Consider the following 12,086-nt stretch of genomic DNA (forward strand, 5'->3'; position numbering starts at 1 on the left):
CTGCCTCTGCCTTCCCTTGCCTGCCCCTGCCTACTCCTGCCTTCCCCTGCCTGCTCCTGCCTCTGCCTTCCCCTGCCTGCCTCTGCTTGCCCCTGCCTGCTCCTGCCTCTGCCTTCCCCTGCCTGCCTTTGCTTGCTCCTGCCTTCCCCTGCCTGCTCCTGCCTCTGCCTGCTCCTGCCTGCCTCTGCTTGCCCCTTATCCCTGCCTGCCCCTGCCTGCCCACCCGCCTGGCACTGCTGCTGCACGCCCGACACGGCTCTGCCTTACAAACAGCTGCTGGAATTGTCTCTTCTGATCCAGAATTTTTTAAATGATGCAGAAGGTCCTGGAGTGCTGAATAAAACCCCCAGGAATTTTGGCTGAAATCAGTTAAATCAAGATGCCTGTAAAATTCATGGGGTTTGAGCCTTTAAGAGAATAGCAGAGGGTGTAAAGTAGAAAAGTTACCTTTATAAATAGCCCTCAGTACAGCCCTTTTGCAGCGGGCATATTTTCAGTTGGTAAATTGTAAACCGAGAATATAAATGTGTTTTGTTTTGGTAGAATATTAATATCCTTTACAGAGCTGTTAAATTTCGACAGTGTCTGTGAAAAAACAGGAGAAAGATTTATGAGAGTGCTGACAGAGCGTATCAAAACTGCAAACTGTTCCAGATGTTAAAAAACAAAATCCCACCTTTCACTTAGAAAAAGATTTGCTCTGATTTACAAGAACTGGCATGGAATTCGTTTGGAGTCAATGCCTGAGTGTAGGAAAGGCCGTATGGCGAGGCGCGGGCTTGCGGGAGGCGAGGGAGGAGGACGGCTTCGGTGAGCCAGGCTGATGGTATATACAATGCATTTAAAAATATATGTCTATAAGCAGACTTTTCCACACTGATCAAATGTATCCATGTCTTGAACAAAAGGCTCCTCTAAGACAAGCTCACAGTCATCGCAAGCTTCAGCACAACGGTTTAAGATATCAACCATGCTTAGCATTCAACAGAAACGGTTTGTGAGTAGCTAGGGTCACCGGAATCTCAGCATCCGATTTCAAAAGTTACAAAGACTGTAGCAGTTTGGTCTATTTCTGTTTAAAAACTCTATGAGTCACCACCAACTATAGTTCCTAGAAGTGTTACTGACTGCTAACTCGGACCCCAAACATCCCCAGCTAGGGAAACCAAGCTAGCAAGTGACACAGACATAGAAAGGCCTCCTAAAACAAGCGGTCGGCGTGTTTTGCATGAGGGTATGTATGTCTGCACTGCTAATCCCGGAAGACTAGTGTCGGTATGTACAAGGCGATCGGAGTTTCGGGCTGCGAGGCGGAGGGCGGGCGGCCGCAGCGCCGCAGCTACACGTTAATGACAAACTCGGGGTTAGTGTAGGAGAATCCAGCAAACTCGTTCTGGTCCAAGTTCATGATGAAGAGTTTGTCCGTGGGCGTGAGCTCCACCGGCTGCCGGGTGAACTCTTTGTCGAAGTTGGAAGTGTCTCGTTTGTCTTTCTGTTAAACGGAAAGGACAGAGTTAAAGGCGGGAAGGGGGAGCGTGAGCGAGCGAGCGGTGGCAGCACCCAAGGGTGCTGTCCTTTGGCGTCGTGCCGGCACCCCCGACCTCTGCATGGTTTCTCAAGCTGCTGCCGACGAGGAACAGCCACCCAGGCAGGCAGTGCAGCCCCTGTACGACAGAAGCATCCCCCCTCGGCGGGTGAGAACAGAACAGTACCCGCTCAACGCGCTTGAAACACACAACCAGAAAGTAAAGGGACACAATGAGAACGCGGGGTGCTGGGGAGGGCCACGGCGCTCCCGGGCGAGCGTCCCTCCTCTCCTGGCCACTGCGAGAGAGAGCAACATTGCGGTTTCTCAGCATGCACAACCACCACTGCAAACGGAGACTCACAATACACAGGAGGAAGGAGCCTGGAGGAAGCAACATGCCTCAAAATGGAAGCAAACATTCAACACCATTTCAAAACTTTCACAAAATGATCAGCTGTAAGAGTTCCTTTTGCGTTAAGCTTGACTTTTTTAAAATTTCTGCTATGATATGGTATTAACCAAAAGTGTTTTATTGATTTGAGGATGTGATTTGCTCCAGGGTTATATATAGAACATACAGTAGTTCAAAACCTTGAAGAATGAAAATTCCACATATGCAACCTTTCAGCATTTTGATTTCGTAAGAACAGCTTTGCAGCTACATCCAAGCCAAAAAAACTAGCAATAAATAAAAAAAAAAAAGGTAAAAAAAGGAAAGTTATTGTCTCGGTTAGCGCTAGCGACCTCCTATTAGCACTGCAGAGCCTGTCAGCTGGGAATGCTTGGGCCGTTTTTGTGTGTGTGTGTGTATCAGGGATGCCCAATTAAGGCACGTTCTGGCTGTGGGAGGTTATGTGCCGTGGCTGAATGGGAAACCAAAGCGCTGAAGATACAATATCGGCACCCAGGATCCTTCATCAGTAAAGAAAGGCAGCGGAGGGATGTCCCACTCCCTGCGATGCTGAGCGGTGTGAGCAGCCAGGCTGCCCGTGGGCTGGGAACGTGCAATGGGGACGAAAGACCTTCCTCATCTCTTTTCCCCGTCTCTGTGTAGGAGCTTAAACAAGAAAGGAGCACAGAAACACCCTCCCCGCGTGTCTAACTACCTCTAAAGGCTGCGCGTGGTGCTGGGATGCTGCTGGGGGGTGACGGGTGGGAGACCCACAGCATCACCCCGCAGCATCACCCCATGCCTGGACCAGCCTCACCGGGGAGCACTGCACCTTCCACCGTGGCTTCATTTTCACTGGCAATTGCAGCCACCCCCTGACTCCATGCTGGAGGTGACCTTGCTCTGATGTGACGCTGGCATGACCCTGCCACAGATTTGGTGCCTTGCAGAAACCTGCAAAACAGTCTTTTTTTCTTTTTGTCCCCAACTCTGCCTTCAAGCAGGGCCAGGAGCTGGCCTGCACTCTGCTACGAGAGATTTCCAGCTCTGGCTCATTTTGCCAGGTCATGCCAGAGGGCCCCGAGGGGTAGCTGCAGGGGCTCCGCCGTGCTTGCACCTGCTGCTCCATCACTGGACACGCAGTGTCCAGCTGCCAGTGGAACCAGTTTGTGCCCCCAGCCCGCTCCCTCCCACCACGGCCATCCTCTGCACCGATGAAGCACCTGCCGGGCGATATGTTGTGTCCTCACTGCAGCATCTCTCATCCCACCAGCTGCTGCTTTCCGGGGATGCTGGGGGCAGGGCCATTAGCACCTTCATGCCTCAAGGAGCCAGGCCAGAATATAGCGAAGAGCCAGGTCCTCCCTGCCCTCCTGCCAGCTGGGCACAGCCAGGAGCACCACACCACACCTCTGGAGACAAGCCCCATGGCTGGCAGTGGGGCAGGACCTCCACGGCTGCTCGGAGACTCCGTTTGTTGCAGAAGGCATCCCATCAGGATGGCATCAGCCTTGCAGGGGGAAGGCCAGAGAACAAAGAGAGCCAAGGACAGCTGAGAGGAGATGAGGTGAGAAGAAAAACACGGCTGGAGCTCAAGGGACAAGGAGGGAAAAGCCAGGAGAAGAGCCAGGACGTGGCTGTGCCATCAAGCCAGCAAGCTGTGAACGTGCAGTGGTGCTCAGGGCAGCAGCATTGTGACCTGCCGGCCCCAGCCTGTCCCCAAGCAGGGGCTGGGTCTCTGCCTTCCTTTCGGTGAGGGACACGCGGGAGCAGCAGTCCCCACAGGGCTCTTCTCTGCAGCACAGAGAAGGAAGATGATGCGGATCCAGGGGCACAGAGCAGGAATGGGGATGGGCAGACAGAGTGAAGGAACTGACTCCAGGTGCAGCGTCCTGCCAGGCAAAGGGTGAAGGAGCTGAAATGCAGGTGTAAGCCCTCCTCGGTGGATAGCAGCGTCCCCCCTAGGACAAGAGGGGCTGCCGCGGGGCCATGGAAAAGCAGAGGCAGTGCCCTTCGCTGCGAAGAGGCTGTTTTGAAGTGGTTGCACAGGGACTCTCTCTTGCGGCACCAGCACGTGCCGAAGGAAGGAGGTGATGGTGGCAGCAGGCTCCTGCCCCGCTCCTGGAGGGACACTGAGCAGACCAGATGGTGCCTGAAGACTACATCCACCTGAACCAACATCAGCCAAGACAACACCATCCTACCGAGCCAGGAGCTTCTCCTAAGTGGGAATGCTGTGGGATGCTGCAAAGGGGAATGAGATGTCCACATGTGCCACTGGTGCAAATTGCCACCGCAGTCCTCAGCCCGTCAGAGTGGCACCAGATGAAACGGCACCAGAGAGGGTGAGCGCTCAGCCTGGGAGCCCCCAGGTGAGCAAAACCTTCTGCTGCTTTTCAGCGGCAGAAAGCTCTGGCACAGGCTGCGACGTGCCTGTGAGGGGGCTCACAGCAGCTCAGCTCCCCCTACCCCAGCTCCTCCCTCCAGGGCCTCGGCAGGAAAGCACAGCACCAGGAGGGCCCAGCTGCGAGTGCAGCAAAGTAGAGTTTGATCATCTCTTACCTTGAATTTTGTCTGAAATTGGTGGCAATTTGGCCTCTGTCAAAGATGATGAATAGCCTGGGAGCTGGCAGGGAACGGCTACGTGGATCTGGTAAACAGAGAGAGGGGAAGGCAGGGGAAATTCAAGGCTGAAAATGCCTCCAGCAAAGGGCTAAACTGATTCTGGGAGGTGGCGAAGAGCCCAGGAGGGACAGCGTGGCAGAGGCACTCCAGGCTCCCGCATGCCCAGGGCAGCGTGACTGGGAATGTCTGGCCTGGAACAGCATTTGTGCCTGGACCACAGAGGATGGGAATCCTCCCCAACCAGTGCCGCTGCCTCTGAGCCCCTTCCCCATGGTCGAGCTCCGGGGCTGCACGGGCAGCGGACGCCAGGGAACAGCTGCTGCCGGTGCTGCTGTTCGGTGCCTTTCAGAGCAATCCTGCAGCGTTCAGAACCACAGCAACTCAGCAGAAGTGGATTTCCAAAGACAGAAGGGAAATTCTGCATGCGCTCAGGAGAAGGGAGGTTCACAGGAACCTGTAATCCCTCTTTAGCTGAAACTGCCAATTGCTTTTAACAACTGCTCCTCTGAGAGCGCACAGGCACGGCGCTGAGTCACCGACACGGCGCTGCCTCGCCGAAAGCCTCGCCTCTGCAGGCTCCAGAACACTGAAGCGCATACCGCAGTTGTCTCTGTTCAAGGCATTTAGAGATCCCCAAGTGGCAGAGCTCTGCTCGCCTCGGCAGCACCATCCCGATACCTCAAATCATCCTTCATCCAAGGGACATCGGAGAGAAACTCCTTTCCCTGTCCGTATTTGAGCAGCACGAGTGAGCAGGGTCGCCGGCTGTGCTGCATGAGCTGGTGCAGAGGACACGCAGGCATTTGCTCTCCAGTTGGAAGATGTTTCCAGTACGTCGCGCCTTGGTTTGGGGACAAACGCTGCAGAGGACGAACGGGCCATGGCTCCACCGGTGGTGCAGGAGGCTGCGCGGTGATATGGGCTGCTGCCTGCGCTGCTCTGTCGGGAGCTCTGGGGACCCCCTGTGCCCCTGCACCGGCACCCCCGAGCAGCCAGGGCAGCCTCCAGCCCTCGGCGCGGTGCAGCCCTGACTCTTGGCGCTCCTGGCGTCTCTGATAGCCCAGAACTGCAGAAACTCATTATTGCCAAACACATGCAGGTTTCTTTGACATTATTTCTCACTTTTTATTTTATGATCAGTATTGGGAAAAAAAAAATTGGCACAGTACAACTTAAAGCAGATTGGTACAGTGACAGCCCACAAACATCTGCAGGAGAGTATAAAAGGAAGCTGCATAATAGTTATTGTTTCAAGAGAAATTCACCCTTCCTGAAATGTTTTCTTTGATGCCTGAAACAAAACTTAGGCCATTTAAATACCTAGCTGCTTTTTTTTTTTTTTTTAAAGTAGGACTATTAGTTGAAACAAGTTTCTTTACAAGATTCATATCAGAATTCACAACACTGTTCAAAGTTAAATAGCATCCCATTTGTGTTAATACCACTTTTGACACATTTAAAGCGCAGGTAACAAACTCAATCAATTGCTTTGGCATTTGAAAAAAAGAAAAAGTTTTGCTATGAGAACCGGTGCTGCATGGTATTTACTAGGGTGACCATGGATTCAAAAGCATCTGCAACAGCTCTTTCATATCCCTTTAAAACTGGATATGCCTCTTTTGATTTAAAAAAACACTCCTGAACAACTGCACCATCAGGAGAAATGTTTGCAGACAGCAGACCTGGCTTCCCCGATCACTCATTGCTGCTGCTGCAGGTCCAGCGCAGAGAGCCCCACCGGCCCGGAGCTGCGTCGGCCAGGGGTGCTGCGGGGGGTCCCAGCACGGCAGGACAGTGCTGCCAAGGGAGGCGGCATCGGGAGCAACTGCTCCGTCCTGGCAGAGAGGCTCGGCCGGCAGCACCCGCACTGCGGGGTACACGTTCACACTGGGGTAAGGTTCATTAAAAACACTTACTTGCCACTAAGGCTAAACATTACATTTTCATGATTATATTAAAAGACTACAAAAAGGGAAGAGCAGGAAGCAAAGCACATGCTGAGATTTCTCCTAATTGCCACAGCTTACACCTCTCCGTTTTACCTCCATTAGCCAATGAACTGGTTTCGTTTTCTACAAATATAATGTCATAAAAGCACATCTGTAGCGCTTACCGCGCATCACCCGCCCTTCAGGCATGCCCCAAGTCACGTGAAGACACTTCTGGCTTTGAAATATGGTCACTCTAGTAGTAGTGCTAAAGGAAAACCATGAATGCAAGTTTTGCAATGGAAAATGTCACCACAACAGCAGTTGGGACTGGATGATAGAGATGCAGGAATGACATCTAAACAGCTACTTAGCTCTTGGCTTCAGGTTTAAAAAACTCAGAGTTAACAAAGGAAAATCCTTCGAATTCTGACTGGTCAATGTTCCTGATGACTTCCTGGTCAGGAGGTGTTAGGACGGGTGGATGGCGAGTGAAAAACCGGTCGAAGTTTTCAGCATTGCGTCCACACTATGAGAGGGGAAGAAAAGAACGTATGGTGGGTGGAGAAAGAAGCGCATGGGATGCGGCTGCAGCCACCCGCCCATCCTCGCCACACGCTGCCGCCCCTTATCTTGGTGCAGCAGTGGCAGAAAAGAAAAAGGTGCAAAATACGTATGAGCTTTGTTAGTTGCAAAGCGATGTTATCTCATGGCACAGCCAGAGACCTGCAAAACCCTCCGGCTGTGCCATGGCAAGTAATTGCAGGAGAGCAATGAGATGGGAGTGCAATTACTTGCTGTCGTTCCCTGCCTACACGCAGCACTGTACCTTCTCTTGGGCTACGCCACGCACAGGGCAGCTGCTTCTGAAAGACCCCTGCGGCTTCACCCGCTCGGTCATCTCACTTTCCCCGTGAGGGGGAAGTTTTCGTCATGCCTGGACCGCTTAGAGGCTTCTCCTTGCTCCTGCCCAAGGAGAGGGCTTCTCACCTTCCGCACAGCTCTTGTAAACTGCTGCTGGCTGAAATCTTAGTGCAGGCACTTGTGCATGGGAATTTCCAGGGCTGCTCCATCCCTTCCCCACATGCCCATCAGATCCTGATGGTCCGTGCTGGTGCCTGGGGCGCTGCTCGGCTGAGGCAGGCGGGAGCTGGGGAAGTGGGGTACTCCTGCCCGCCAGCCGGGCTCTCCACTCGGCACCCCGGCACTCTGCACTGCGACTGGGCAAGGCTGGCTGTCCCTACAGACCCTGCCCACAGCCACCGTTTTCTCTCTGGCCCCTCTGCAGGCAGCCAACGACAGCTCCTACTTCAGGCAGGGCAGGATTCCAGGAGCACCGGTGAGCTCTCTGCAGCCACCAAAGCCAGGCAAGAGAGGAAACCAAAAGCTCTGGCATCTGGTGACCACTGTCCTGGCTGGCGTGGCACTGTGGGGCCTGGAAAGCACCCGAGACCGCCAGACCCTCACGGCGTCGGCCAGCACCCATCCATTGCTGCTGGGCTGCTGTGGAGCAGGAGCCGTGGGCAGCAGCTGAGGGTCTGGCTGGCTCCGCTGCAGTCTCTGCAGCGAAAGGGGGAGGTCAGGAGCAGGAATACATGCCAAATGCCATATTTAATTTTCTTAGCAATCAAAACAAGGGTCCTGTAACTTCCCATGCAGCAAGTCATGATTTAATATAATAATAATAGCAATAGCTAGTAACAGGTGGATACCGAGTCACTGCAGCAGCTACAAGCTGCACTCAATTACTACCCATCACGTGCATGTCACATCCCTACGAACTGCACGTAATGACTTCACTTGAACGGCTGGCGAACTCTCCCCTCTGTTCAGCCGCCACACAGCCGATGCTCTCCTGGCCCTGTTTTATCCAAAGAGATGCAGAAGCCAGCACCTCTTGGTCCCTCAGTTCTCCCCTTCCATTTCCCCACGGAGAACATAGGTGTCAAGTGCTTGGACAATTCTTCCTGGCATTTAACTTTCATTTGCTAAGGAAACAGATTTACATTTTTAATAAACATCAGACTAAATATAATAAAATATTAAAGACAAATACACATAAACTTCCACATTTCCCAGTTCATTCCTCTGCCACAGAGGTTTCAGGGAAGACAACGTGAACATCCATCACCCTCCAATGGGATGTTCCTTTGGCAGCTCTTGTACATTCTTACAGTGCCAAGTGAGACACTTCTTATCCCCAAGCCTCTAAAAAAAGTTAAACGGGTAACGTCTGAGTCGATTTAACCCTAGCTACAGCCACACTGAATGCCTGCTCCTCCAGCCCCTGAGCCCATCCTTCCACACCGTTGTACCTCTCATATTTTGTCAGGCCATGCCTTTGCCTACAGTACATTTCTAGTCTGGATTTGTTCAGCTTCTGCTCCCAAAGGCATCTCCTGTCCATGACTGTGAGCTCAGCAGGGTTTCCAACCCAGCGACCTTGGAGGCGCTTTTTCCCTCCTGCACCTCTTCCAGGCTCCCTGGTCACACGTGCTGCAGCATCAGCTCCGCAAACACAGCTCCTGCCCCTGGCCACAGCTCAGCCCACCACTGAGCCCAGGCAACAGCTCCTGGTGTGGTAGGTTACAATATGATTTGCTCTTTTTTTTCAAGTATTTTGATGCAAGTATTTTGGTGCCACCCATGGGAGCAGTTAGGCAACCCCCCCCTAAATCCAAAGACAAACACACACCACCACTACCCCCCAACCAAACAAGCAAACACAAGGCAAACCACTTCACCAGGAGGTTGCCGAAGATGAGAGCTTCCCCAAATTGCAGTTACCAGTTTCACAAAGCCTGGAAGTTGAAGTCATGAAACAAAGAGACAGGGGCTTTCCAAAGCCACGTTGTCCCTAATTTTCCCCCTCGGTGCCAGGATAAAACAAACTACAAGCAAGACTACTGGGGAAATCTGCAGCGCTTAGGGTGAGCCGCGCAGTCACACAGACCGTAGCAGGGTTTACTGGCTAATAAGCTGCTCACCTGCAGATTCTATCAACTCCCAACATTCAGCAAAAGCCTTACAGTGCTTTGAAAATATAGCTGTCATTGCCTATTAGCTTCATGAGACCTTGGAGGAGACATGCAAGGCAGTTCGGGTGAAATGTCTGACAGCACTAGCCACCTTCTCGCTGCAAAGAAATGTGCTGTCTTAAAAAAAAAAATCAAACTAGCAACCCCATAAAGATTTTCAAACTAATCCTTATGAAATGCTTCCAGTTATTGAAATAGAAAGCACAAACATATTTTTAATAGGCATACTGGCAAGCAATAATTCTCACTGTAACGCAACAAGGCAAGAATGTTAAATTTTAAAAGTTCCATCTAGCCACAGTATTTAATTCCCAGCTTTGTGACGTTCGGAGACTTTCTGTTCAGATGCCTAAGAACTTGACCCAGTCAGCAAGCCAAAGAGCACATACTCCTCTTTGGGAGCTTTCACGTGGATAAAATACCTTAAGGCTGGGAATTGGCCTGGGGTTTATAGAAGCCACACGCAAGCCCAAGGTCTACAGGCTGTGACCATGCGCTTGTGCTGTCCTGCACGCCACATCCCGCAGTGCCGCAGACGGCCGCGGGCTCTGGGGAATGCAGCAGGTTTTATCCCAGCAGCCGAGACCCAGCACCGCTGGAGTTCTGGACACGGGGTTCTGGCCCACACGCCTGGGATGAGACAGCAAGAAGGATCCGCACTGCTCCAGACGGCAAACAGTCGCTATCTGCAGGAGCACCACCTTTAAAGCTTCCAAAATTAAGTTCCTCATTAAGAGATGGGAGACATGCCGTATGAATTTTTACATTTTCGCTAAAGCCACATTGTGAAAAATCTGCCTCATTTTAGTACTATATTAATGTACAGGCATCACTCCATCCTGAATGGAGAAAGGGGGAGGCTGGCAATTTATCTTACATAAATCCCCAACGTGTCCTGTCTAATATTTATAGCCAGCACAGAATGACATTTTTTTCAAGCTGCAGAAATAAAACTGTCAGCTTAGAAGATAGCCTTTTTATTTTATCGGTTTCTAGCTTGATTTCAAATAGAGACAAAAGGCATAATAAAATATTTTCCATTGATCCCCGAGATGCAATCAAAGATCATAAAAAGCCGAGGACGGCTGTTCTCCTGCTGAGACTAAACCCTTGCTCCCAGCGCTGCGGAGAAGCAGTGGGCTGGAGACACCCTTGATTTCCCAGTTTTTTGTCCCAAACCAGCGGTACAGACACAGTCCCACCAGCCTTGGAGGCATCTCTTGGGTGAGCCCAACCTTCCTGGTGCTGCTCTGGGTTAGCAACCTCGGTGCTTGCTGCCCGGGGGAGGATCAGGGCTCAGGCACTTGTGGCAATAGATGTGTTGTGTTTAGGGGAGTTTGGGTCACAGCATGAGCCTGGGGCCGAGCCATGGGCAGGAGGAATGATGGTGCTTTTCATTTGTAAGTGTCCAGCTAACCACCCAGGACCCAGCTCAGGATGCTCCAATGCATTCCATTTCATCCTTGCTCCAGACAAAGGCTGGGAGCTTTCACAGTGAAGGTTTTCTGATGTAGGACTCTCCCCTATATCTATCTCCCCCTACAAACAAAGCCAAATTTCTTCCCAAAACACTGAAAATACCGGCTGAACAATCAGAAGGGAATCTCAGAATGCCTTGATGGAACCCTGAGGCTACCAGAGCAAATCTTGACTTGATTATGAGAGCAGATGTTTAACCTTAACACATCTGACCGCCTCCTCACAGCATGCTGCTGCCCCCTCAATCCTTAAATCTCACCTGATTAGGAAATCACCAATGCAAACATCTGAACTCACCTCGCAAAGACAGAAACTAAAGCTACAAAAATGCACAGGCAGGAGAACCAGAGTTCTCACACATCCAAGTCTACAAATGGCATTTCAATATTAATTAATTCAAAGCAGATAAAATAAAATTAATTTATGCAATTAAAAATTATTAGATTAAAAGCATTTTTTTTAAACTACTGTCCTGTTGTGAGTAATCCTGTGCCATGTGATTTCAACGCTTTCAAAATGAGGAGAATTTTCAAATCACTAGGCTTTATGTAAAGTAAAGGAGTAATTAGATACCAAAACCAATAATTATCTCAACGAGAGAAAAAGCAGACAGGGAAAGCAGGCAAGTGTAAATACACTCCCCAGGGTAAATGCAGACCCACGAAAGGAATTGTTATGCACAAGCCAAACCACGGAGCAGCCAAGCACAGCCCCATGTCAAAACCGCCGAGTTTCTGCACACTGAAGACAACCCAGACCCTGATCTGTCTCGTTACCATCTCTGTGATAAAGGTTAATCAAGCACAAAGCAGGAAGCGACACATGAGCTCTTGGGAATTTATTTTCAGCTCTGGGTATGTAACACCCAAGCCAGGGAGATGGCTGAAGTGTCTATCTTTCCGTTGGTGTAAAACGATGCAGGTTTCTAGGAAGTGATGTGAAGCCCTTCCCGGCACATAGCTGCTGGAAAGGCACGGAGGGTCCTCACTCACATCCACACTCACTACCTGCAGGGATGTTACAAAATCATAGAAAAGTGGCCAAAAAATGGTGGGTGCTACACAACAGGGGGAGGTGCAAGCTGCCCACCCAGCTGC

At 51.2% G+C, this 12,086-nt stretch overlaps 1 protein-coding gene across 2 annotated transcripts in view; it reads right to left on the reverse strand.

The window, feature by feature from the left end:
• Window positions 1-234: 234 nt before the first annotated feature.
• Window positions 235-12,086, reverse strand: part of PRKCB (protein kinase C beta) — a 129,501-nt gene continuing 117,649 nt past the window's right edge. The window contains exon 17 of one of the 2 annotated variants that reach the window (XM_080384423.1): window positions 235-1,492. In XM_080384423.1, the coding sequence (XP_080240549.1) occupies window positions 1,340-1,492 (153 nt within the window). In that variant the 3' untranslated portion in view covers window positions 235-1,339. Of the gene's footprint in view, window positions 1,493-5,640; window positions 7,002-12,086 lie in introns of those variants that run through there. The other variant, XM_080384422.1, reaches the window with a different exon arrangement.

This window comes from Falco punctatus, assembly GCF_963210335.1.
Source record: "Falco punctatus genome assembly, chromosome: 4".
NCBI lineage: Eukaryota > Metazoa > Chordata > Aves > Falconiformes > Falconidae > Falco > Falco punctatus.